This window comes from Notothenia coriiceps, unplaced genomic scaffold (genome assembly GCF_000735185.1).
Source record: "Notothenia coriiceps isolate Sejong01 unplaced genomic scaffold, NC01 NC01_scaffold00012094, whole genome shotgun sequence".
NCBI lineage: Eukaryota > Metazoa > Chordata > Actinopteri > Perciformes > Nototheniidae > Notothenia > Notothenia coriiceps.
In genome coordinates, this window is record NW_011344795.1 from 31,943 (window position 1) to 59,673 (window position 27,731).

General features: G+C 39.9%; 2 protein-coding genes across 2 annotated transcripts in view; both read right to left on the minus strand.

Annotated features, from left to right (window-relative positions):
* Positions 1–8,054: 8,054 nt before the first annotated feature.
* cfap300 (cilia and flagella associated protein 300) lies at positions 8,055–10,417 on the minus strand. Its single transcript, XM_010773120.1, has 7 exons — positions 10,255–10,417; positions 10,067–10,148; positions 9,361–9,430; positions 9,065–9,222; positions 8,807–8,979; positions 8,643–8,709; positions 8,055–8,375 (listed from the first exon to the last, which is right to left on the minus strand). The coding sequence occupies exons 1-7, from the start codon at positions 10,362–10,364 to the stop codon at positions 8,244–8,246; spliced, it is 792 nt and encodes a 263-aa protein (XP_010771422.1). The 5' UTR covers positions 10,365–10,417; the 3' UTR covers positions 8,055–8,243.
* Positions 10,418–14,158: 3,741 nt separating this feature from the next.
* LOC104947161 (potassium voltage-gated channel subfamily KQT member 4) overlaps positions 14,159–27,731 on the minus strand; it is a 41,333-nt gene continuing 27,760 nt past the window's right edge. The window contains exons 13-17 of the mRNA XM_010773122.1: positions 24,820–24,951; positions 24,441–24,579; positions 22,788–22,926; positions 14,631–14,774; positions 14,159–14,181 (exon numbers count right to left, since the gene is read on the minus strand). Coding sequence (XP_010771424.1) covers positions 14,159–14,181; positions 14,631–14,774; positions 22,788–22,926; positions 24,441–24,579; positions 24,820–24,951 — 577 coding nt within the window. The remainder of the gene's footprint in view (positions 14,182–14,630; positions 14,775–22,787; positions 22,927–24,440; positions 24,580–24,819; positions 24,952–27,731) is intronic.

Below are 27,731 nucleotides of genomic sequence, written 5' to 3' on the forward strand. Positions count from 1 at the left end.
TGCGCGCAGATAGCTTTTTAGTAGTTTTCAGACTTTTGCCGAGTAAAATTTTTTATTTGCACCTTAACGACATTTTTTTTTGTTCAAAAAGTCCTAAGGCCAACACAAAATTGAAGGATTATTGTTTCATAAACCGAAAAAGGTTTATCACTTTGACAATAACGGTTTTAGAGTGCCTATTTAGGTTAAATTTTCGAACATTTCCCTTCTTCTCCGTGTAGAGTTAGGTGGGACCGAGGCGTCGTGCGACGGAGGCAGGCGACTTTAATATTCATTTGTCGTATTAGTATCTATTGTGCCGTCAACGGAAATGTCAAAAAATTAAGCCTAGTAATTATGTTTCAGCCGAGGGTCTTATAATTTGAACCAAGCCCGTTTAAGGGTCTCTATTTGATGTTGAAACTTCGAAATTGCCGTATTAATTGTTCGGCCTCTTCCTCATTAAATTGCAGTGATGTACCGGTATTGATTGGTCGGCAACAAAGGACACTACAGTGGGCCATTGTGTTTGTGTTATTGGGTTGTTTGCGTTTTTTGTGTTTTAGTGTGTGTGCCGCTGAAGGGGGTTCTGGTTCATATGTTTGCTTTTACAAGCAAACCCAGTTACACCTGACTAAAGATCTCTCGTTTTCATGAAACCAATTCCGTGCCTTTGGTATGATGCGTCATTTATATACGACAATTTACCGGAGGACACAGCTTAGTTATCTACATAAAGCACTTATATTGTTGCTTACGACCACTCTGACCCAACTTTCATGTTTGTAGACAAAATGGTTCTTGGCTTGGGCTTTATTTCGGCAACTTTTTATTGGTGGGGCCTAAGTGAAAAAAACGCCCAAGTTGGGCAGGCCATTGGGCTGGGCTACGTCTTCCTGGCGGTATTCCGGCCTGTGTACGGGCCGGGGTAAACCGGTTTTCCACGACTTGCTCTGTCCTCCCTGGTTTCTCCCTGTAATTGAAACCAAAATTTTGTCTATGGTCTTCAAGTTCTAAGTCAATTAATATAATTTTGGGTAGATTGAACGGGTTAAAAGAATGTATGTTGTGTAACCCCACCTTAGTAATTAGTCAGGCAATTACTAAGATAGATTATAATTTTCTCGACTCTAACTAAAATTAACGGTGGAATATAATAACAAAAGCACACACAACATTCAACTTACCACTTTTCAAAGACAACTCCACAAATAGAGAATGTATGAGCGGCTTTCAGTCTCCTTCTTGGTTATCTCATGGTCGACTTCAAGAACGGTGGTTCATCACACTAGTACACTCGTCAACCTGTACGGGTTTACTTTCACTTACAGGCTGACGTGTGTAGGAGAAGGGGATAAAGAGTCTTGGGGTTTTTTTCTTTAGTGGTATAGTTGTAAGACTACGATTCTTTAATGAAGTTTGGAAACTTATGAGATATAATCCTCCTTTTATATAACAAATTAGAAGGAAAAAAATATATACAGACTTCAGTATTCTGAGGCTCTGAGCCCCATTTCTTTTACTCACAGACGGCAAAAAAAGCCCGACATACGATTTAAAATAAAAACAATAATCGTGGCTTGATATAGAGTGACAAAGTCACGCCCATCTACTTCCGGTCCATGGGACTTTATTTCTGTAAAATTATGTATTGAAATCAATGGAGAGAGAAACATTTCGATCCCGTTTGAATTGGGCCATGAATTACACATATGATGTTTGTCAATCTTAAAAAATTATTTCCATGTCAAAAAAGTCACAGTTTGTCTTAAAACTGTTGAAATATAAGACTATGAAAAATACGCAACTAGAAAGACTACAAATCCCCGAGTCACGTACATTAATGTTACACATTACACTCGTGTTACTCACCGAAACCCTGTAAAGCCAGTCCTGCATGCTGGCTCTTACGGAACCGACTAACTCCCCTTTTGTGTATACAGTTCTCAACATGGCCAGACTTGTAGTGATTTTCACCTCTTTTAATACGTTTCACTTCATTCCGAAAGAAAGAGGTGAAATGTGCTAACGTGACGGCCAGAGTTGTAGTTCATTGAGCGCTTCACACAAACAAATGTATTACTTCATAGTTTTACGACACATTTTTATTTTTTTGACTTGCAAAATTATCTTTTAAATGGACAAACATCATATGTGTAATTCGTTGCACAATTCAAACGGGATCAAAAGATAATCTTTCTCTCTCCATTGACTTCAAGACATGATTTTTCCGAAATAGAGTGGCGAAGTCACGCCCATCTACTTCCGGTCCATGGGACCTTATTTCGGAAAAATGATGTATTGAAGTCAATGGAGAGAGAAAACTTATCTTTCGATCCCGTTTGAATTGTGCCACGAATTACACATATGATGTTCGTCAATCTTAAAAAATAATTTCCATGTCAAAAAAGTCACAGTTTGTCGTAAAACTGTTTAAATATAAGACTATGAAAAATACGCAACTAGAAAGACTACAAATCCCAGAGACATGTAAGTGATGTCATAACTGATGTCACAATTGTTTTCCTCCGCTAAATATAAGAGATAGCTAAGATAAGATAACTTTAACAAGATGCCTGTGTGCTTAGTACCAGGCTGTAATCATACCAGCAATGGGTCTTGCTCGTTCTTTCGCTTCCCGTCTGATGAAAGGACCAGGAGTGGCTGGCTGGATCAAGTTAGCTACCTAGCTAGTAGCAAGCACGTTAGTTAGCATTACAGTTTTAGCCTTGTCATTTTTATTAGCCTTAACGTGAAGTAACATCAAGTAACTCAAAATGTTAAACAATAAGAGTAGTAGTCATATTTTGTGAACCCTTTGAAGAGTACTGTCACACCGGGGTGATCAATCTATAATACACCATTTAAGCCCGGGGGAGAAATGCTAACGCTAATCCTACATTAGCACCGGCGATCTGTTCTACTTCATGCTATCTGCACAAATGGTTGATATTAAACATTAAAAAGATCAGGCAGTTCAGAGAGAATCAAAGGAAGGCAGGCAGGTAGGCAGCTTTGCATGACATTCTTCTGGACGCGTTGATAGTGAGCCTTCCTTTGATTCTCTCTGAACTGCCTGATCTTTTTAATGTTTAATATNGTGTGCCAGTGAGCACTCTCTCCTTTGCCGAGATAATCCATCCCACCTCACAGGTGTGGCATATCAAGATGCTGATTAGACAGCATGATTATTGCACAGGTGTGCCTTAGGCTGGCCACAATAAAAGGCCACTCTGAAACGTGCAGTTTTGCTTTCACAAACAAAAGTGTTGCGTTTATATTTTTGTTCAGTGTAGAATGAAACATGCAGAACCAAAAGAAAAAAGAAGGCCAATGGTGCTTTCATGTGCTCCTTAGATCAACCCCTACTCTTTCGACTTCAATGTAATTATGAGCTATAAGTTGTCATGTGGAAACAACATGGTTGGTTATCTCTACAAATTGACGAGGCGTTCATTTGAATTTTTCCCTTTAATGAACACATTTTACCGAACATCCAGGAGCCTCGTGAATGCAGCACCAATGCCCCATATCTCAGAGTTCACCAAAATGATACATAGTGTGACTTTACACCCCGTGATATCACCGTGATATGAATCCTATTCATATTTTCATGGGTTTTTCTTTGCACCCTTTAACCATGTTTCATGGCGATCCAGTAGTTTTCCTGTAATTCCACTGACAGACACACAGAGAAACAGAACCAAATACATTTCCTCCTTAGTAACAGACATACATTTAGTGTAATAAAAGACAACTGTAAGTACAATTAGTGTAAATATAAATACAGGCATTGGAAATACATTGCAATAAACAACAGTAAAAAATGAAATTGAATGAATTAGAAAGTCAAATTTTGACACATCTATGTGTGTTCAGGTACAGTCCATAGAGAACAAGCTGGACCTCCTGCTTAGCTTCTACTCTCAGAAAGGCTCGTCCCACTTCACCCTGTCCACCCTCCTGGACCCCGACCTGACATCTGACTACCAGAGCCCCATGGACCAAAAAGACCTCTTCCCCTCCGCCAACACGCTCAACATCTCCGAGAGCGGCAACCTGGATTGACAGTGAGCCGAGTCGTCCCAACACAGACTCACAAACCCTTTACAGAATGTCTTCCTGCGGCTGGGTCCTCACCTTAATGTCTTCCATCATTTCATATCTGTCTGGGATGATTGTTACCCTTTCATCTCAAACCTCCACCCTCCCCCTTTTTCCTGAAGTGAATGTGTTTCCAGAGCAGATACAGACGGAGGCCAGCAGATGGCTCCACCTGAACACCCACTACATGAGGATGGAGATGAAGAGAAGGCACATGAACAAACATGACTTGAATACTGAACCACTTTCACTCACCTCATGCAGAGGCATAGATATATATCTATATATATATAGATATATATATATCTATATATATAGATATATATATATATATATATAAATATATATATATATATATGCCTATTTTAAAGCTTTTAACTGTAGATAGTCAGACTATGAATTTTTGTATATTTGGAGAAATCTTGTCTTTTTTCCCCTCATCATCCCATTTTTTTTTCATGGCTGCTTGAATCAACTGACTGAGAGTTTGCTGACGTAAACAGTGCTGCAAGTGCCATGCCAGTCATTTGTTCGGTACCATAGCATGGCTGTGATGAATGTAATGGGTCCAACCTACACATTTCCCAGCACCAGACAAACAGTAAAGCACTAAAGGAGCCATTGACACTAAAATAATTTGACCCTTGGACCTGGCTCGACAGCGCCCTCGCCAAAGCACCAAACCTCCGCGGTACACCTTCCTAACCAACAGTGGAGATTATAATGCGTAAATCCTGCTTTGATTGCCCATAATGTTGAGCCGGAGGAATGAGTCGGAGTGACTGATGTGTACTGTACATTGTTGTTTGTTTTCATATTCATTCCCTCTCCCAGATGTTACGTCTCTATCAAGCCCACTTGCAAAAAAGATTCCCTAGGCATTATTCCCTGTTTGGCTGGCATTCAAGTGAGGAATGTTCCTACCTAGTTAACATTTTATAGAGCCAACATGTCCTTTAACTGGTATGAAATCCCCTCTTTCCAATGTCCCCTTGTCTTTTTATCATGCCCTTTAACTCTCTCTGTCTTGCAGCCCGTCCCCCAGACATGCATGTTACTGTAGATGAAACCTCCCTGACCCTCGGTCTGAATTTAGACATTTATAAAAAATGTCGGTACTTCTCCTCATCAATCACATCTAGCCTCAGGTCAGGTATACCATTTCAGCTGATCCTCTTCTACTAGAGAGTGAGTCTCCCTCCTACAGTCATCAGACGGCATGTGATCTCTGGCCAGTTTTAAACAAAGAACCACCTGTAAGGCTTTCAGGTCTAACGCATGAATTCCAGGCCATTATCCTCATGAATGCACGTGTCTTAGGAAATGGTTCCAGCCTTACAGCTTCACTACAAACAGACAGGGTGTAGGTTAGCACCCATAGGCATTACTGGCTGTTTACTCTCTTCTGTCTTTTCTGTTTTCTTTCTTGGACATGTTAGATGCACAGTTAACGTTCTGTGCTTGTGGACAAAACTGGAGAGTGCACACACGCACAAACATACAAACACACACACACACACACACACACACACACACACACACACACACACACACACACACACACACACACACACACACGCGCACAGACGCAAAGAAAGCAATTCCTTTACTTAAATACTTTGGCACTTGATGAATATAACACCTGTAATTACGTTCATGCACTCGATTTTGTGTAACCCATATGGCAAAGTGTTATGTTTTTTGTTTTTTTTTATGATTTTGGTTGTTAAAGTAAATGTAGGATTTAAATTAATATATTTAATTGATTTAGATATGATCTTCAAAATACTTTTAGCATTTTTCTTCAAGTTGAATCATGGATGACACAACTGTAACTAAACACAGCTGATCAGGTTCACGCTCACCAATCGCAGAGCTCATAATGTATATATTTTTAAACATCATCAGATAATTGCTGCCAGCTTCGACTAAGAAAACATTTACCATATTGTATTTGGCCAGTGGACACAGTTCTTCTGTCCCTTTGTGTATTTATTCCAGTCAAACCAGTTGACTCAGGTGCTCCACTTTTCCATCCACGCTAAACTCAGACTTCTAACAGTGAATGTATTTCATTGGTCTAATGGCGCTTCAGAGCTTACAGTGTGCGTCATACACATTTTGCATTCATTTTGTAGAAAAATACCAGGTCGCTTCGTTCTTTGGCCTAAACTATAGTAAGGAATTATTAGGGGCATTAAAAGTGCTTTCACTTCATTGTCACCTGGAGTGTTGAGCTTCATGAAAATGTGAGATCACTGTATTGCATGTTTTTGTTCGTGGTGGCCCCAGTATTAGAAAAAGAAGAAACAATAAGGATGTCTCCTGTTAAGTCATGAGTCAAGACATAAAAAGGAAGTGTGACCTGTGCCTTCTATGTCCTTGTTCTGTAACTGAGCGGCTATCTGTTTCAAATGTAAACATAGATGCTGCTTTAACCAAGTATTTTACATAATAGATTTTTTTCCTATTTAAAGAAATAAAAATTGTTCTTAATATGTACTTTTTAGGGTATTAGTCTCGTGTGACTGCTGCAACCTTTCATATTTTCTGAGTATATTACTGTGCGTTTAGCATATCATTGTAACTCCAGCAGAGCCTCCGAGCATCAAGTCCCTTACTGTATGTTAACAGCAGTCAGACCTGCAGGCATGGACATTTGCATGGTCACAGGAAACTCTGCAGGCATGATCCGTCCATAAGCATGTCACATAGAGAAGTATGGCTTCCACACAACTACCTCTGAGGCCACTAGGGGGCGCTAGTCTAGGAAACCAAGTATGAGAAACAGTGGAGATTGTCCAGCTGACTGAATGCTATGCATGACTCAATCTGCACGTTCTCTTCTTCATGACGTGCGACCATCCATCTTTCACTGACTTGCTGCCATTTGACATTCCAGCTCGCTGCCCTTTAACTGCTCTCTTAGGAATTGGAAGTGTTGTTAAAATGAAACAGATCAAAGCAATAAGCAAATACGCTAAAGCCAACAAAGTCTTCCGATTCAAATTGATGTAGCTACTAGTTGATGAAATATGGCGCTTTTCTTATTTTTTAATCTAGTGCACACCTATATTAGATATTTTTTTGAGATACAAAAAGTGTATCTGCTGAGGATAAATTATCTCACTTGACTAATTTATTAATTTATTTGTTTCAATAAAGCTCTTTGGACTGTATGTTGACTTCAGTCTCTTTTTTTGTCTAAATTATTCTTATTATTAATAAATTATCTACTGTGTGATGGTTGACACTTACGGAATGGCTTTTATTGCAGGGGGTTGAAATCAGGTTGAAAAATGTATAGTATTTGGTAATACCAAATCCTTTATGTTTTTACAAGAATGTAGCATTATTAAAAACTTCCTAATTATAATTTGAATTGGATTATGGACCAAAATCATGATATTATTTTATGTTGAAGGTCACCTATTATGCAAAATCCCCTTTTTCTTGTATTTTATACATAAACATGTGTCCCTCCTCGCTCACTTTTTGTTCAGATCCATTTATATAAAAACCTGTCGAAAATGAGCTGACCAGATTTTGGCCACTTTATGTCATAACGATCTTTTTGCTTTTGTGTAACCATTAGCCAATCACAACCAAGGCCCCCCACCACCTTATCACTTGAATCTCCTAGAGCACCATTCTTTTTATTTTAACCAAATATCTCTCTGAGGGGCGTGGGGAGTGGCTCCTTATTTTTCATCTAAAGTAACTGACAGAGAATCAGCACTTTTGAAACAGGGCTGAAACAGAGGGAATTATGGGATGCTAGTACAATGCACAATCTGTTTGGTATTTCGAGCAAAACACTTCAGAGACATGTTTTGTATGTATCTGAGACCTATAATATATTGATGAAAAACAGTATAATAGGGAACCTGCCATGTTGAGTTCAACAACATTTAGAGCAGGATGTTAATTGTGCTGATTATTATTAGAACACAAAAAAAAGGGTTCATCATGGCTGTTTAAAAATGATTTATTGACAAAGTTTAATTGAACAAAATAATTAATCCTTCTCCGTTGTTACTGAAACAAATAATTTAACAGATATCCAGGTTGAGCTTCCAGTCTTAGCTCACATGTTTCTGCAAACAGACGTCCACCAGGAGTGAATAAAGCTTTACAGGGCACCTTCCAGTGTTTTGCTGTCACAAAGTGAAGGTTCCTACACCGTAGCTGTGGTAGAACAAAGTCACATGACGCTTGAAGGGGTCAACAATCAAATAGGCAAATGTCTGATCCTCCTCTCGTCTTCCGGGGTAACATCGCCCAGATTCATCCTGCAGAAGATGTGTAATACAATATATGTGTGAAATGTGCAATTCAAGTTAAAACTGCACCTGTGCCACTCTTAATCACGTCATTTTTTGAACGTTTTTGGGTTGCAGAGTCTGTAATATTGCATGATGTGGTACCACACTGTTAAACACTTGTTGAAAGTAAAGTAAATGAGTTAAAATACTAATTAGCCACTTCATGACTTTCAATCGAAAATAGAATGTTTGTGCACATGTATGCATGTAAACAGACATTAACCAGTCACTTACATAGGCGCAGACTTTGAGGACTGTGGAGACAACACTGATCTTCTTAGTCTCTGGATCCTTCTGAACACTACAGAGTAATGGGTAGAATTCAAGTGTTATTATTAAATCAGCATGTATCGAATAACCTCACGTATTCAGATAGAAGATGGTCAGATGTTGCCCACCTGATCAGGTCTCTGTAGATTTTCTTTGTGGTGCTGATGTAGGGCTCGATGGTGTCTTCGTACTGACAGAGCTCTCCTCCAACACAAAGGTGCTTGAAAAGGCGAAACAGAAGCTCCGCTCGCTCCTCTCTCCCAAACACACGGTACTGCTCAGAGTCCTCCTCCTGCAACATCTGGAGAAACAGAGACTTGGACTGACTCCATGCTGAAAAATATATTTAGATTCAGACAGATATGTGGATGAGAAAAGAGAGTAACCTGTCTGAGTTCATCATAGTCAGGGTAGACATCATGAAGGCATTTCACTAAATGTCCAGAGGGCCTCAGGATCCCACAAGAGTAGATCGGGTCAAACAGCTCCATCGAGACCTTGGTGCACGGCACAGGCTCCACAGCAACAGACACTATGAGTTTGTCTACAACACACACACACAAACACACAGAAGTCAAAGACATTTGTCCGGGGTTTGACTCCAAATATTGTACAGCAGCAGATGAGATGAATTTCCTACTATTAGTGATGAAAAGATTTCTTTCTAGGGGACATGACATACCAAGAGGCACCCAGGCTCCAGCCTCCGTCTTTCTCAGACTGGATACCACATTGGGATCTCTGAAGAAACTCTGTGTAACAAAGAGTGGCATCAAGAGCAATTACATGTGATTGAACACATGGAGACATTTTTATCAGAACAGACAGCCAGGGATTGTTAAACTGTGATTGGGAATGATTAAGCATCACTTTCAGTTTCCCATTTTTTCTAGAAGTTTTGGAACAAGTATATTTACTGAAATACTGTACTAGAGAATAATTTAAGATACGTGTCATTACGTTGTAGGCTACATGAGCATTTTCATTTTCTGCTACTTCATACTTACTCTAGGAAGGCAAATATTGCACCTTTTACTACACAACATGTCATTACTACAGTTGCTATGAAAACTGATCAGTTTTACAAAACATTATCAACAAATAAATTATGCTGAAACCTTAAAGCAATGTAAATATAAATGCTTCAATACTGCCGGTAATAATATTTCAAATAATATAATAGCAATACATTATTCAGAAATGGGAAATTTTGCACAATATGTGGGGTTACTTTCCCTTTTTTGTACTTGAACAAAGTACAAAGACTATTTAATTTCTACACTGTAGTATATTTTAGTATCCACGTAGGGCACTTCTATCACCAATGTTCAGGTTTTACTGTGGCCTAATTTCAGACTCGTATCCTAACTTATCATGGTGGGTCTTACCAGTGCAAACTTGTCACTGCTGTAAGGGTAAAAGCACTGGTCAAAGCTGTAAGTCTGAGCTGAAACCCTCCCCAGCATGGACCTGAAAGTAAAACACACATCCATTAGGCAAGCATACACCCTGAAAACTGAAGTGATCGAGGATGGAGATAACCTGGGGAGATTTCCGTTGGAATGTCATACTTCACCATTTCATAAACAGTTCTAACGTCTCTCGGTCCTGTAGGAAGGAGAACTTCTTGGAGGGAAGAGGACAGAAGGAAAAAGTTTGCTCAAAGTCGCATTTATCTCCTGCCATGTTGTTAGTCTTTCTTTGGTTGTTGTTAGCTAAATTTACAAAAAGCAATGACGTCCTACTCGTATTCATCAACAAGTGGCAGAGTTGTCGGCGTTACCAGCGTTACTAACCAATCAGCAGCACGACTGCTTACTAACAGCCAATCAGCGTCTAGTATGGACAGTTTGTCCCAGGTACGTAGGATTACAACAGAGTGGCTCGTCTCACTTTTTCAACCCATCTCTGAAGATTCGTTTACTTGTTACCTAGGAAACGGTCGTACGTGACGTTACTCTCCTAAAAACTAAGCTAGCATTACAATTAATTTAACTGACACGTTTTATTTTTGGAAGCTAGTGCCGTCTTCCTGACCTTATACTGTACGTTTACTTAACTCACTGTCAATGAATGATCGACTTCAGGGGCTAATACACGTTAACCCGCAGGGGGGCAGGCGACATGTCTTTACAGCCACCAGAGAGCATCCTTGTCCTGCTTGAGGAACACTATTCTGGCTCAGGCTGTATTGTATTTAATCTCATGTGTTGTCACTCTTTCTTCTCTTTTGTAAACAGGTTGGAAAAAGTACTCATATCTTGTACTTAACTAAAAGCAGTACCACGTAATAGGAATACTCTGTTACAAGTAAAAGTCTTGCATTCAAAATGATACTCGAGTAAGGGTAGCCTACTCATTATGCAGATTGGCCCTTTGCAAATTAATATCATCATTCAGCTGACGCTTTTATCCAAAGCGACATACAATAAGTGCAAAAACCATAAAGAATCAAACTCAGAAAGTGGAGATATATTCACTTCAAGCAAGATCATACCATTGTGCTGGTGAATCAGATACAAGCCCTAAATTAAATCAACAAGTGCTTTTTAATATATTTTATGTCTTGAATATAATTATTGAAACATCAATGTGTTATCAAAGCTGATAAAGGTGCAGCTAATTTTTTATTTCTCTGTACATTCTACTGCAGGGGTAGCTTGAATTTTGTGAATTTTAATCCATGCAACTAAAGTTTTATTTGAGTGTTGATTATATTTCACATCATTTATCCAAATCTTCAAAGTAACCAAAGGAATTAAATAACTGTAGTAAAAGTACACAATTTAGCTCTGATTTTTGTCGTGGGTAAAAGTACAAAGTACCAACAAAAACGTTGCTTTACTCAAATAAAGTACAAGTCTCTCAAAATGGTACCTAACAATGTACTTGATTTACTTCACACCACTGTTTAAACAGCAGGGTTTGTTAGTCATAGTCAAGTCAGTAATCTCAGGTAACGTCATCGCGAGACAAATAAACTGCTCTGCTATATGAGATCACATTTTCATTCTTGATATTAGAAGCAATCTCAACTCCAAGGAAACTTCATCCCTTGTCCGGGATGTTAAGTTTTTTTATTGATATGTTATTTTGTTAAAAATAAATAGTATAGGTTTTCATTTATTTACTATAAATGAGTGACATTTTCTTGTGATTGAGCATGTCCATCTTTATCCGATCAGACAGCATTGCCTTCTCACATTTAGTTTTTTCTTACAACATCCTCTCCTGGGTACACTCCTTAAGATTAAAGATTTAAAAAAAACTTTCATATGATTGTGTATCAGTAAAATGTGTACCAGCGCTGTGAAGCGAAACAGATGTATCTCCAGATGTTTTTATCATCCCCTTGCCTTATTCTCTCTTGTAAATGTTGTTCAATTTGACAGAAACACCTGAGCTTCAGAGACTAAAAGAGCAAGGTTTATTTTACCATCAACCTTTTATTTATAGATCTCAGTTTTTTTTTACATAACTTTGAAAGGGTACTGCTTTCCACCAGTAAAGGGTACAATGCTGCAAATGCTTCGGTGCTTGTATGTTTTTTATAAACATAGGATTTTCCTTCCTCCAACTATAGTCCTTGTAACTCCCTCCATATCCATACACATATTTGTATTCATCCTGGCTCAAATACTAATTTCATTCTCAACATTCCTGGTTGGTGGAGGATGTGGGATCTTTTTGATCTACATTCCAGTCTGGGACATCCAGACCCCGATATTCCCAATAAGGAGAGACAAGCATGTCCTTCATGGTCACCCTGAAGTCATGATAACGTAATGTCTCTTTAATTGTTGTGATTTTAAAGTCCTTAAGGTTATTAAAATGTCCATCTTTTAGCTGAAATGCATCATGAGGTAAGTCTTACAACAATTGTTTAAACTCCTTAGCCATTTATAATCAGACCATCCTCAAAACACTGATGATAATTTGAGTAATAAACTGAAATGTATTTAAACATTATATTCTCAGAAAACAGGATAATTTAGTTTGTCTAGACTAGCGAGAAAGCTGATGCTGAGAATATTTGATGGACTGAAAATTGGGCCCATGCAGCTGTTATAACCCCAAAATGTGATTGACAAAGACAATTGTGCCAAATTGATGTGTTCATACCGTACAGCCAGGCTATAACCTGACATCATTGAGTCACGTCATTAAAGCAAAAGTGCCATTGTCTGCTGATTGCTATGTTGTAATTGCACTTGATTTATGCTGATGAAATGAAAACTGAAAAACGTGGCGGGCAGGAATAAGGCGGGGCAGGTGAGAAGATGTAACAGCTGAGGAATGTTTGCTGTCTGTGATCAAATGTTTCCATTACAGTTTTGCAGATTCAATAGCAGATATTGCATCTTATCCAAATGCTATGTCACTCGTTGATGAATGAAAACAATTGCATAATGGAAACCTTGCCTGCCTCGTGTCTAGAGAACATCCGTCAGTGTGTTTGTTCATGTAATTCCCACAACCAGTGTAGAAGAATCAGCTTAAGCAGGACACTGAGGTTATGACCTCTGTTTTTTTAAGTGATTTGGAGATTTTAGGGACCTTTTTGGGGGTTGATTAAAAGGTGTTTCTAACATTTCGTTAAACCTACATTTTAGCCCACGAGATAAGAGATTTAAACATATCGACACATTTTATTTTTGGCCATAAAACAAAGTGATGACCTTTATTGAATTTGCATACAATATGACTAGAGTCCTGCCTACGACCCTAAGCTTGAGATTTGTAGTTTTATTAACATTACATTCAATATATAATGCATCATTAAAACATAATTACTAATTGTTGTACATGTTGACATTCTTACTATTGCTAAGCTAATGTTTGCATAAAAATTGGTCTGGTCATTATATTATAAAAGCATAACCAGTAAAAACAATTATGTCACGTATGGAGGGGAAAATGATAAAACATACAGAAAAAAGTAATTAAAAGATAAACAAAGCTGCTAACGCTGTTAGAGGATGCTAGAAATTCCTGCCCAAGCGTTATCTTCAGCAACATCGCTTGTGTATAGGCCTAAGTGACTGCTGAAAGCTCTTCTCCTATCTCTATCACTCCAATCCACACATATTAACACAGATGAACATGATGTGTGGTTTGTATTAACAGTGGTACATTAGAAAAAAAGTGTGGACAATTAAAGACAAGGCCAGGTTCTCTGAGTGATAACACTATTTGGTGTAACAACTCTCAGATTGAGAAGGCCTGGAACAGAAGAGGTGACTCCTTAAGTGCTTCTGAATTGATCGTGTTTCTCGGCCCAATGACATTATCTGACCTGGACCTATGAGTGCAGACTGTGTCTTCTATTCCCAAATGTCAATCAAACAATTAAGGGGCCTAACAGGCTCCAGTAAAAACTCCACACACAGAATTCTCCAGGAGGACCATCTCAGGCATGAGATGGTCATGAAGATATCTTCATAGGGTCAACCTTTAGTAGGCCTATTTGTTAATTCCCTTTATCTTCTGGCTTCATCTTTTCCTGTCAAAAAGAGAACATGCAGCACAAAGTCGTGTTGGCAGCCACTTCAGTAATAGCTTAATTTAGCAGGAATGTTTTTGAGTGTCAGCTAAAATTAAGACATTATGCAAAAAATAATAATAAACTTTTACAGAGAGAAATGTCAATTTGAAAAACATTTTTCAAACATTTTATTAACAGACTATAAGATATGTTTTAATAACGTGTAAGTAGCATACCTTTTACTAGTAAAATATTGTATACAAAGTCAAACAAAAGTCACATGAAAAAGTAAAAAAGGGTGGGGGGGCGGTCACTAGCGGCCAGCACAGTGACCCAAATCAAGTACACCTACGATGATGCACGTCATCAACAGGTGCACACTGTGTGTTGCTAATAGCTAACATGCTAGGGTTCTTTTGGTTTCATCCATGAGAGGATCCTCCAGCGGTTTACTGAGGAACCTTTACCTTCAGTGAGGTGTGTGAGGACTTTCTGCAGTTTGTGACCTGATGAGTTTGAATGCAGAGCTTCATTCAGCTCTAAAGTTTTGGGAACATCGAGGAGCTCAGTGGGACAGAGAGGACTGTGAACTGAGATGAACCTGGAGCAGACTGAGGAGGATTCACAGAAGATTCACAGCATGACGTTCATACAGGTGAGTACAATGCAAACTGGCTTGTGACTTGCGTGTGTGTGCGCGCGTGCGCAAAGTGATGTCTAGAAAAATTAATGTAATTCTGATTTGGACATTATGGCTCTGCTAAGACAAGAGACACTTTCAAAGGAATACATTCATTATGTAGGCTAAAGTGTTTTTTTGTTTCCCTTTTAAAAAAATAAATCAGAAGCTGTTACTTAAAATCCATTTTAACTGACTTACTTTCTTATTTTATCTGAGAATCTTTTTTACACAAGGACTTATAGGAATACAATGTTCTTTACTGAAGATAAGTGGGTTCACCAGGGGCGTTTCCTGGACCTGGAAACATTCGGGGCTTAGCCCACAGTTCATTAAGGTACATTAACGTACGTACATTAAGGTACCGGGCGCTACAGTGGAAATGTCGACTGCAACACTCCCCACACGCACATACACAGTACACCCGCGACTGTTACAATGAAGGCTCGATAATCAACTCACGTCACGGCATATAGGTGTAAGCAGGGGTAAAGTGCTATTTTTCACAAGTGGGGGGCAGACTTAACCTCTAGGGTGTCCTCACCTCCTCTAGGGGTGTCCTCACCTCCTCTATAGGGGTCCGGGGGCATCATTCCCCGGGAAGATTTCTTTTTAAATATTGAAGTTAAAAGCATCAATCTGGTGCACTTTGAGAGCAAAATTAAGAGATATGGATACATCTTTCAACACCCATATGAAACAGAACTGCAAACATATTTTCATTTCTTTATGGATATTTTACAAATCACTCCCATGTGACTGTGTAATGTAAGATAGCTTCTAGCTTCATGTCGAACACTGACAGTAAGTCAACATTTTCCAGAGAGCTTTCTTTGAAATCACCAGGTAACGCTAAAAAACATAACATTTAGTTGTATGACAAAGTGTTTATTAAATATATCTGGCTAGCTATAGCTACTTGCCAACGGTTTAGCTTAGCCCCGCGATTCAAAGTAATGTCAATGTAACTGTAATTTATGCTTTGCTTACATGTTCGCATAGCTTGGAAGTTTACTGACATTTACATACCTTGTATACCTGGCTCAAGTGGTGGCTCTGGGGTTGTTGTGTGAGCCACCACTTGAGAATTGTCGTCTTTTTTAAGAAAAAATGTTCTTATGTCCATCTTCAAAAACTCAGAGTCCGACTGAAAGTTTAAACATTATCACAGGATACTGTCAGCCAATAAGACACGTTTATTTCCATGCAACTCTTTGGTCTGGTGTCTTGCCTCTGTTGCATTCACTGAACAGTAGGCCTACACGTGAAATTACAATCCTGCCGTCCTCTCTAGTGTCATGATGAGGTTCAGGTAAAGCACGGCTAATGTATTATATTATTGAGGGAGAATTGTCCGGGGCCCAGGCCAGGCGACGCGCCTGGGGTTCACAGATACGATATGCTACTGCTATTTACAGAGACTCACCAAGGGAAAGAGTTGTGCCCAGACTTTGAGAACACTGGGAAACACTGCTGTAGTATTTGACTAATGAATCAGAAACTTTTCCTAATGATGTCATGGTGAGAGTGAACTTTGTTACTGAACTCTTTATTCTGCTCAGGGTCAGGCGGTGCACGCTGTGAGTCCCAAAGGGAGCTTGGTTATTCTCAGTCACTCTGCACTCTGCCTCTGGTTGTATGGCATATTGTGGTGTTTTAGATTTGATGAGGTGAAAATGAAATGCATTCTCCAGACTCAAACACATTTAACCTCTGGAAATTCAACAGGTAGGCGTAACTGTGTTTGTGTGTTGGTCCACTTAGTGATGACAAGCCGTAATCAAAATATTTGCTTTCACAAGACGAGAGAATATCTGGGCGTGTGTGGCGAACATGTTAGAATAATAACTTTTTCCCTTTTTTCTTTCCTTCTTTTTTTTCTGTTTTTATACTTTTATGATCATTTGTCTTGCATTGTTTGTTTAACTGTGTTTATCTTTATTGTTTTTTAATGTGAGAAATGTCTTTTATACGTATATATAGCAGATATAGGCAACCAGTGATGGGCAGGTTAATGTGCTTAAGCACTTGAAAAGTAAGTTATCATTATTAGAGAAATATATTTGAGAAATAGTGCTGCTTTTCTCAAACTCCTTTGTTTTGCGACCCACAAAAATATGCAGCGATATCCACGCCTCGTTACATTTTACAGAGTTATGGCCATAGTGTGCACACAAAGACGTGTGTTCTTATTTCTATTGATTACAGTGACATAATTTTGTCATCAAGATACACCAACCTTTTCTGTGCTAACCCTGTAATCAGACTTGTTTCAGTACGTTAAAACTGTCTGGTGCATGTTTTCAAATACAGGAGGCAAATGAAATGAGAACTGGGAACATCAGAAAACAGACCTTGTTATGTCTTCCTCCCAGTACGCTCTCTAATTGTTGTTTTTGCGTTGTGATACTGTTTCTAAGATATGCTGGGAATCCTAGCAGAGTTGTGTAGGGACACGCCGAGGAAGAGAAACATGGAGAAAGGGGAATAGGTAGGAAAAGGTAGATAAGACCCTCTGTGAGGTTTTGTGTTTGATAATATCTGTGAGACTGTCTGCTCAGCGTCTCGCTGCCATACTGTGTCTCTTAACCTAATGCTGCCAGCAACTCAGCGTAAAAGGTATTGATGGATAACAGGTTGTTGTCCGAGAGTAATGGTCTTAGGGGATCAGTGTTGAAGGTCTAACAGGATTATTGTTGTGGTTAAACGGACAAAGAGGTTTCAGCTCTTCAAGGGTCAGAGGTCAGGACCATTACATCTAGTGGCTGATGCATGGCTTCGGACTTATAGTTGTTAATATACCAATATACAAAAACATATTTTTTTCTCAAGGTTTTGTTGTCATTTGCTGAGGTTTGGAATGTTTATTTGCATACACCTCATTATGACAGAGATCAATGTTGTTTGCTTGGCGTTTTGTAACAAGGCCAACCAATATCTATAAATTCAACAACAGCTTCTCTTTAACATAAATATGGTTGATGTTTTAGCCTTCTTACATCATGCCATAACAAGCCCAGAGAACACTGCATGTGTGCCTTTAACAGTCACCACAAGATGATATGCTTTGTTTATGAGCACCATGGTTTCTGCTCTATACTAGTGAGCAATACAATTGCTAGTTTCTGTTCACTAATAAAAATGAATAGTGAGTAGCTATCCAATATTTCTGAATAAAGAGCAGCATAACTACAGTTACATCTGCAAATCACCTAACGTATGTATGGATACTGTTACCCCCTTGTTGGACTCCCTTTATTCACATATTGAGGAATACATTTGTATGCTTTACAAAGCTGTCGACACACCTCTGGCAACATATTGTATCACAAAAATATATATGCTTTTGAATAAATGAGCAACTTACTGAAGGAACCACTGTTTAATTACTATGTCAGAGCTATTTCAAAAACAAATCTTCACACCCACTGTATATAGGTTAAGTGATGTTCTTGTGTCTTATGATCCATAAGGGCACATATATATTTAAATGTTTAATTCCCTTTGGATAGAAAAATCTGCAGAGTAAAGGTCTTATGATTCGCCCCTGATGAAGAGAAGCAGAAAGAGACAATAAAGTGCTCTAGTTTGTAAACATGAGACAGTTTACATTTAAAAAACATGTGACGCATCTTACATTAAGTACATTTCATATTAACAACACTTTCCATTTATATCATTTGGTCTCTGAGTCTATGACTCTCTCACACTCTTGACATTTGGGAGACAACCCAAACACTCTCCTCGTCCCACTCCCGACACTTCTGTTTAGCCCATTTCCACCCTGGTCTCCGTGGTAACGGTCCGTGTACGGCTGCCTGATATGGAAAATGATGCTGGATTTTCCGCAGGCGTCCAGGAATGTAATCTCAAGTCTTTGCCAGCCTGTTTTGGCCTCTGAGGGAGACAAGCTTGCTCCTGTGACACTGACTGGTAAACAACAAGGGGCGAGCTCACACAGCCCCCCCTGCAGCGCTGGACCTAACGCAGGGCTATTCAGAAACATATGCACCCCATAGATCAAAGTGGACGTAATCACTGTTATGTCGCCCATTAGTTTGTGTAATAAGGTAAAGCCTTGAGTTTATCATTTTGGTTTCTAACAGTTGACATTTTGATTTTTAAAACCAGAAAGGACACAGGGGATGGAGCAACTAAATGCTGAAGAAGACATTTTTAGGAGATATAAATGTTATAGTAACTTACCAATCTGAAAGTTATCGTGAAAGGGTTTGAGTTGTAAGACAAAAAACACAGCGCATCCAGACTGGACACAAGCTAGCCCCGCCTTAATCATCATTATCACTATCACTATACTATTGTCACTATCATTCTTTATCGTCAACTTTCCACTAAATGGGTCCACAATTCACAAAATTAACATCATACTGAATTGAAGAACACCTTAAACTACTATTGAGACCAACATATTTAGAAAGTAGGGTCATTCCCTCATAGACTTTTATAGATTCAGACTTATTATTTTTAGTTGCCCCCTGCTTTTGATTGGAAAGAAAAGTGTAAATCTCTCATGCATTATTTTAACTTTCTTACCTGGAATTTGCCACCAGACGCTCACACACGCTTGTGTTTGTTTGTTTGTTTGTTTGTGTATTGCACTCACACACACTTCCTGTAGCCACTGACACCCTCAATTGTCCCATTGTGTTTGAACAGAAACCACTGTGGCCAGATTAAATGGCAAACAACTTGCTTGAGATAGAAATCAACAGGCCTCTGATCTCCGGTCTGCTCCAAATAAAACAATAGGGCAAAACCTACCTCCGCTTATTGTTTTGGAAAATATATGTTCCAAAAAATCAAGCATACGAGTCACGCTGCAATGAGTCATACAGTTTAACACTTGACAGTATTTTTAAAATAGTGTATATTTATAAAATGGCACTTTTAAACATGAAAAATACTGAACAGACTCATCCATTTTCAAAGTAGTCGGCAAATATCTTTTGGTCGATTGACTCATCAATTAGCCGACTTGGCGTTGCAGCTCTAGATTTACCTTTGCAAGCAGATCCACAGATCCTCGAGATTGTATTGAAACTCATGGATTTTTCCATCAAATGTTACAGTTCAGTCAGACAACTCACGTATTTCTTTAACATGTTTGTTAGAAGCAGCATATAGTTGAGTTTGGCATCTAGGCTCGGGCCTCATCACTCCACATCTATACATAGCACGATGAGTGATAAATAACTAACCCCCCCGAGTCTACAGGTGGAAGCTGGGGTGGGGGTGGTGGTGGTGGTGGGGTGGAAGCTGCGGTGGTGGTGGGGCAGGCAAGCAGCAGCGACGTGGAAGTAGCTGCAGCAAAGCAGCAGCAAGCAAAGCATAGAGAGATATCTGGCAGGTTAAATAGAGCGGCATATTAAGGAGACTCTGTTTGGTTGGTTGTAGAGTGGCAAGGGGGCGTTATGTATGAATGCAGCATAAGTGCTCGAGTTGACTGCCTGAACTAGCTCACAGGCTTCCCCCCTAATTTGTGATTACTGATGTGAGTATGACTTTTAAAGAGGTCAATCAACACGGCCTGATGGATGTATTATGCTCCATTAGGAGAGGTAGTAACTCCAGTGGATGGATGGATCGATTAATGGATGGATTATTGAATGGATGGGTGAGTGAGTGCAGGTTGACAGGTATTGAGCGAGAGTGTTGAGACCACCACAGCCGGCTCAGTCCCTGGTGGGATGGAGGGACGGGTGAATGGGCCTGGTGTCTTAAGCACCACCTGATGCCTCCTCCAGTCTTTTTGTTTAAAGTGAATAAATTATATCATAGGCAACTAAGGGAAAGGGTGTGTAATGGTAGGAGTGTTTCCTTTTGATCTTCAATGTCACATTACTCCCTTTGGAAGTCAAATAATTCCCTAAATGCAATCGATTGTCTTTTCAATCTGATATCTTCCATGGAAACACCTCTCACACAGCAGCGATGTGTATCTGCAGCTACAGAATACTAAAGAACGAAGCAACAAGCCTCTGCATGCCACACACAGTCACTGCTTCATGTGGCCACAACATGTTGGAGGTCTTTACTTCATTATACAAAGAGGTACCTCAAGGGAGAGACTTTGTTTTATCTTTGGCACTGGCTGTGCGTGTTGTTTTAAGTCATAACATATCGATGACGATCTTTTTGATGATTGCACATGACTTATGATAAAGAAGACGGTGCTTGAAGGGACACAATTAATAATTTACTCAACTTTTTCCGAGTGCTTTCATGTAAGGGGCTTTCAGGGAATCTATCCATGATGTTGGGTGTAATCCACCTTTTGTAACAATGTGATAACATGAATTTCAATAAATATTTAAATCTTAAAATACATTGGTATATGAAAAACACATTAGATGTATAATCTTAGACCTGTACCAAAACTTGATATAACTAGTGATGCTAGTTGGCATCAAAATATATCTATTCTTAAATCTTGACATAACTCTGACTCGCAAGTACTGGATATTCAGTGAAAGATTTTTAGCAATTCAGTTTTTCCTATCGCTGAATGATTCAAAATCTGTCACCTCTCAATCAGCAATAATCAATCTGCAAGTCAGTGGTTTCACAATCAATATGAATCTGAGACGTTGGTGTGACCTTTACTGCCACTCACATCCTGCCTTACACGCTGAGCAATCCATTTCTTCATCACATGATGGTGAATGTGTGTTGATGTTGATTTAAACGATTGTCTGGGTAAATATGCAGAATTGTATAATATAGCTAATAATAATTACTGGTGAATATTGCATTTATAAATAACTTACCACTGACACAGCAGATTTAAGGAATTTGCCTGGATTACATTTTTATATTTACATAATCAGAAAATAAAAGGCCGATAAATGTATCTACCAAGTTTCAAAATGTTCACCCTGAACATGCCCGCAAAATGTTTAGTGACATTAAATATGCTTTCCTGATCATAAACAATATCAACTACTAACAACTGAAGGTATTGGTTAACTTCATGGAAAGATCATGTTCTTGGTTGAATAAAAAAAGAGCACAAGACATGACATGTTGACTTTAAAACTATTTACCAAAACCACAATCGTCCCCTAACCTTAACCAAAGTGTGTGTTTGTTGTCTATACATGCCAGAACACAGCAGCCCTCTGCTTTATACGCAAACAAACAAACAAACAAACACATTAGTGGCATGTAGATGTCATTATCTACCACTCATCATCATTCTATTTGGGTATAAAAAAAACAGTTTTCAATACACTCGTATTTAGCCAAACCCTTACTATTAAAAGCACTTTTGATTCCTCTTTCACCATAAAGGCATTGCTTTCTTTCAAACTGTATCACAGGTTGAGTATCACAATTGATCATTTTGTGGGTGAAGTATTCCTTCATCTCAGTCATTTCTAGGAATTAAACACCCTCTTAGTTCAGTTTCAAATCTTCTTACTTCTGCATCATGAAGATTTCGGCATCCATGCAGTCATGTTGAAAACAGGGACTTCCCTTTCCCTTGTCTTTGCTACACTGACTGTTGGACAGGTGTTTTGTCTTTGAGATATTTAGAACAAAGCAGAGGAAGATCCCCTCACAGGATTGAGACCTGTTTAACTCACCATGAGGAGTAATTTGAGCCTGAAACCGACCTCAACAACAGCTTAATGGAGAGAAAGGAACTAGTAATAATGAACTCATATTCGAGCCCGTGAAGTTGTTTCTGTACGCATTATTTAGTTTGAGGCATGTAACTTCGAAGACAAAAAGTACATCGACTGCTCTCAAAACAAAACCGTTGAGAACAAACAGTACAATTCTGACAGTCTCCCAAATGTCTGTGCTTCTCATCAACACTCTCTGTGGGGGTGTTTTTATTCACCTGCTGCTAACTGCGTAAGAAACATCTAGAAAGGTTGTTGATGGCCGCGTGTGCCTCCAGCCCTTTGTTCTTGTTTACCATCAGCCGCACTCATCCGGCATGTTCCTGGAACAGAAAATGCTCCAGAGGGCTGGAGATGGACATGTGTCCACTCCTCCACAGGGTCAGCAGAGGAGACCTCCACACTGACAGGCTGCAGCTGGGACTCCCGGCCTTGCTGCACACCATCATTGTGATGCAATCATCGGGAGAAAGAGAGGGATTGTTCCTCAGGATGTGTGTGTCTGGCCCACGCAGTGTGACTGTCAAAGCCAATCTCAATGCTGGACTAATCTTTTTAAATGCCTTTGTGATGTGCTGCAACCAATTTTCCCCTCAGGGACTAATAAACGAATACTACTACTACTTATTCTTCTTCTTGTTGTTTCCTTATTTAACACATTCAAAGTTCATTGACACAAAAGCATCTGTGAGTGGACACAACTGCCTTTTTGTGTGAGTGTGTTGCTTCTCCCTAGGATGTGTTTGTAGGCTCTATTGGTACCATATGTCCTCCTCGGCCTCCGCTGTTGAGTCTATTTTCGGGGAAATGACCTCACAAACAGAAGCATTGCTAATCTGATATCTGGTTCCCTTTTTTCGTCGGATGCGTGAACAATGAAGTGTCACTTTCAAACATCTGGAGGGCTTGTGAAGGCCTGAGTCACCACAGGGCGGGTCAGGCCTATGGCTGTGTACATATTGAATGTACCACCATACATGAGTCTTACAACACAACGCCTACAGAAGTTGTGAAACATTTTCTATCGGCCATCCGAGGTGATTCACTCTCCTCATCTCTCTGATGAAATGGAAATGAATCACAAACACTCCCTTGTCAGGTGACTTCCTTTTCTGAATCAGGGGTCATATCTGAGGGTCCTTGCACACACATACACACACATTCACCCAACCCTTACAGATGGCTACAATCAACCTCTTGTGCATTTACCGTCAATGAAGCATCACTGCCACACTTTTATACATCAGTCATGCATAATAGCATTCTTAACACGTTAGTACGACTGAATCAATCTTCACTGGACGGTAAACGACGTGTACAAATGACGAGACGTGACAGTAAAAGCCAGTAAGCGTAGTTTAGAGCACCTTTCTCAGGAGGTATGAGATTGAGTAAGAGGTGTTAAGCCATAATTATAGTTCAGTATGAAAAGTTACAGAGAGCGGTCTCANTGCTGTCTAATCAGCATCTTGATATGCCACACCTGTGAGGTGGGATGGATTATCTCGGCAAAGGAGAAGTGCTCACTGGTGAAACGGTTATTTTTTGTATGAAGAAAATGTTTTAGATCTTTGAGTTCATCTCATGAAAAATTTGAGCAAAAACAAAAGTGTTGCGTTTATATTTTTGTTCAGTTTAGGTGGACTGTATGTCTGTTCCTTGTCTTTCATCTTGTTCTGTACCTGTTTTGGTACAACATCTATCAGGAGTCTTAGTCATTAGCTGTTAAATCCTCTTGTGAGCTGCAGAAACAAAGGCTACCAGAAGAAAGCCACTTTGTTAGTTGAACAGGGACTTCAGCTCTTAAATGCTAACGTGACTTCCGGCTCTAAGTTTATTCCCGCACTTTCAATGCCAGCCTACAATACTGAACGAAAGCGAACCATTGTGATCATGACACACATGTTGGTACAGATAATTGTTTATAAATGAAACTCTTCCGCTGTTACCTGTTTCTCCACTTTGACAACACGTCCCATCATGCTTAGCTCATCCAGTGGGTCCAGTTCTGGTGGTGTTTTCTCTCCCTTTTCAGAGCGCATTTTCTTATCGGTCTGGACGGCTCCTCGCCCAATTATCTGGTCCACCCTTTTTACACAAACAAAGGACCATAAACACAAAGATTCATGGGACTAAGTCTGTTTCCATTCCTGTTACTTTACGCTAATTAACATAATGCTGACCATAGCTTCATATTTAAAGCTCTGACATGCAAAGTGGAATTGATCGAGTTCAAAGGCACACAAGAAAGAAAGCTGAAATAATACTTTGAATTTGTACATAACAAAGTATTTGAGATGTATTTGTTGTTAAAGGTATGACATGTACCTCATCTGCAGGCTCTTGATACGGCCCAGCATATCCAGGTGTCCTGCCGAGTACTGCTCGATGACGTCCTTCACATCGTACGGACGCAGCGTCTCCTTAAACTTCCTCTTGGCCACAAGGAATTTTAAGATCCTGCACAAACACACCAGACTCGCTGTTATCATTCCTCTGAGCAACTGTAAAGAACCCCAAACTGCACACACACACACATATATGGACGTACAGTAAACCTTTGGAAATATGCACGGGCAGGAAAACTATCAAACGGCGCGTGAGACCCTGAGAATACCAAGATTTATTACAGTCAGAGTGACCTTATCATTCACAAACAGCCCCATAAAGAGAGCAGAGTTTAACCGTGTGGATATATTGTGATGATGACAACATCTCCCAGAGACCTTTGCTTATCGGCAAATGCTGTTTCAGCAATTAGCATCAACCCTTACATAGTAACACACACAAACACCTCTATCGGAGCTTCCTGCTGTTCCTGCTCTTTTGTCAGCATGCTGGACCACAGCTGCTCCCCCTCACACACATCCCAATGTGGGGGAATCACACAGAGGAATGTTGACCCAGCACTGCCAACGTATCACTGACAACATAACAGAGTTGGTATTTTTGGGCGTCACGATGGAGGGAGTGGAGGATGTGCAAGAGATAATTGGGAGGGAGTGAAGGGAAGTTTAAGCATGTGTGTGTGTGTGTGTGTGTGTGTGTGTGTGTGTGTGTGTGTGTGTGTGTGTGCCTGGCTCTCTGTTTTGGGTGGGTCACTCATTTCACATCTTATCACTCACAGGATAGGCGGCTCTGAGATGCTGGCTCTGCAGAAGGCCCGGAAACACCAAATGTGAGCGAGACAAAACACACACACTCAAGCTGTCATCTCGCCCTGTGATGGCACAAGTAAAGCCGGGTGAAACGGAGGAGTGGAAAAGAATGTGAGGGAAAGGAAACCCTATCTCACACACGCAGGCGACTAAGTCCACTGTAATACTCCAACTTGCATCACAGGACGAAGAAAAGAAATCGCTAAAAAGGTCAGAGGAAGCAGGGGATCAGAAACAGCTGTCCTGAGAAAACGTCACACAGACAATTCACACACACACACACACACACACACACACACACACACACACACACACACACACACACACACACACACACACACACACACACACACACACTTAGCAGAAGCAAGTGAAATCTGAACTTCAGAGAGGGGTCAGTTTCTGAAATAACCTTTGTTGAGCTCTGCAGCGCTTGCATTACAGCAGCCACATGCAGCGACAGTTTTGTGTAGTGACCGGCGCTGCAACAAAGGGGGAGAGAAGTTCTGAGGGAAGGAGAAGAAGAGCGAGAGGAGGAGGAGGAGAGGTGGCCTACAGCTGTCAGTGTGCTCTCCCCCTCACGCAGCACTGTTTCTTGATGACTCCTGTGCTTTGGGTATTTTTGCAGGCGGACTTTTCTTATTTTGCAGGTAGATGCAGATTTTCCTTTGTCAGGGTGGGTCTCAGGTGTGTGAAAAAGAAAAGCTTTGTGGTGGGGGGGGGTTGGGGGTTTGATTTAGATCCTAGGTTTCTTCAAAATGCTGACTCTTTCTTAGTCGATAAAATAGCTTTTATAATACATGGTCAGGTCTGAGTGTGGCCCCCTCTCCCCGCCAGAAAACGTTCTCCTACGGTGCAACATTTACTGGCACAGCTCACTGAAAGATATTATATTTTTCCTAATGTAAGGAAGTTGAGACGTTACAACGCGGCGATGATTGGACAGACAGGAAATGTCATCTGTGTCCTGAAATGATTGCATAGCGAGTGCAAATATTTCTGCAATTCAGCAAAGGGGGATCCATGATAGTCTCCAATGGCAAGGTTTAATCTGTGACTTAAAAATGACTGTTATGCTGACAACAATCCAGGGTGGGGCAAAAAGTGTGAGAATCTGACTCTCCAAAAGATAAGAATACCAACCTGCTAGGGGAACAGAACTAGCGCAGGTACAGTATGTGGATTCAATCACAAATATTGTGCATAAACACTATATGACTTTGAAAATATAACAGCTGAAAAGCTAAAAACTGATGAGGATGACCAGAGATCAATCGTTAGAAATCATAAGCAACTTTTTACTCAATAAAGTAGCTAAAAAGCAAACCATTTTTGGAGTCACAGGAAGAGAGCACAGAAAGATATTAAAGCCTTGTTTTTCCATACTCTTTTTCTTTTTCTTCTTCTTCCTCTTCTTCTCCTCTTGCTCCCGCTGCCTTGCCTTCCCCTCCGTACATAAACAGAACACTGTACTCATTTATCCGAGCAGCCAGGCACTGATAAACCACATGTGCCTCTCTAAAGTGAAGGCTCAGCACTAAGGCCTGCTGCGTGATTCTGTGTTTCACAAACATCGATCATGAAGCTCGGCAAGGCTGCTGTGTGTGTGTGTGTGTGTGTGTGTGTGTGTGTGTGTGTGTGTGTGTGTGTGTGTGTGCATTCAGGATATTGTTGGGAACCCTGTGGGATATCTGCACATTTCCAAACAGAAGGTTATGTATTCTTGTACATGAGTAAGTAATTATTAACTAACACACACACACACACACACACACACACACACACACACACACACACACACACACACACACACACACACACACACACACACACACACACACACACACACACACACACAGTCCATGATTTATGAAGGTAGATATGGTACAAAATGCGAGAGCGTGTAAAAACCGGACTTGCAGAAAAAATCTGAGCTTGTGTGCATACATTTATACTTGTATAAAATATCCACCTATCTGTGAACCAAATTTGAAGTCACAGAAGAAAATAAAAAGTTTTGTAGCTTGTAGAAAAGAAATTAACTTAGTGATGAAATGTTCACTTGCAGAAAAATATATATTT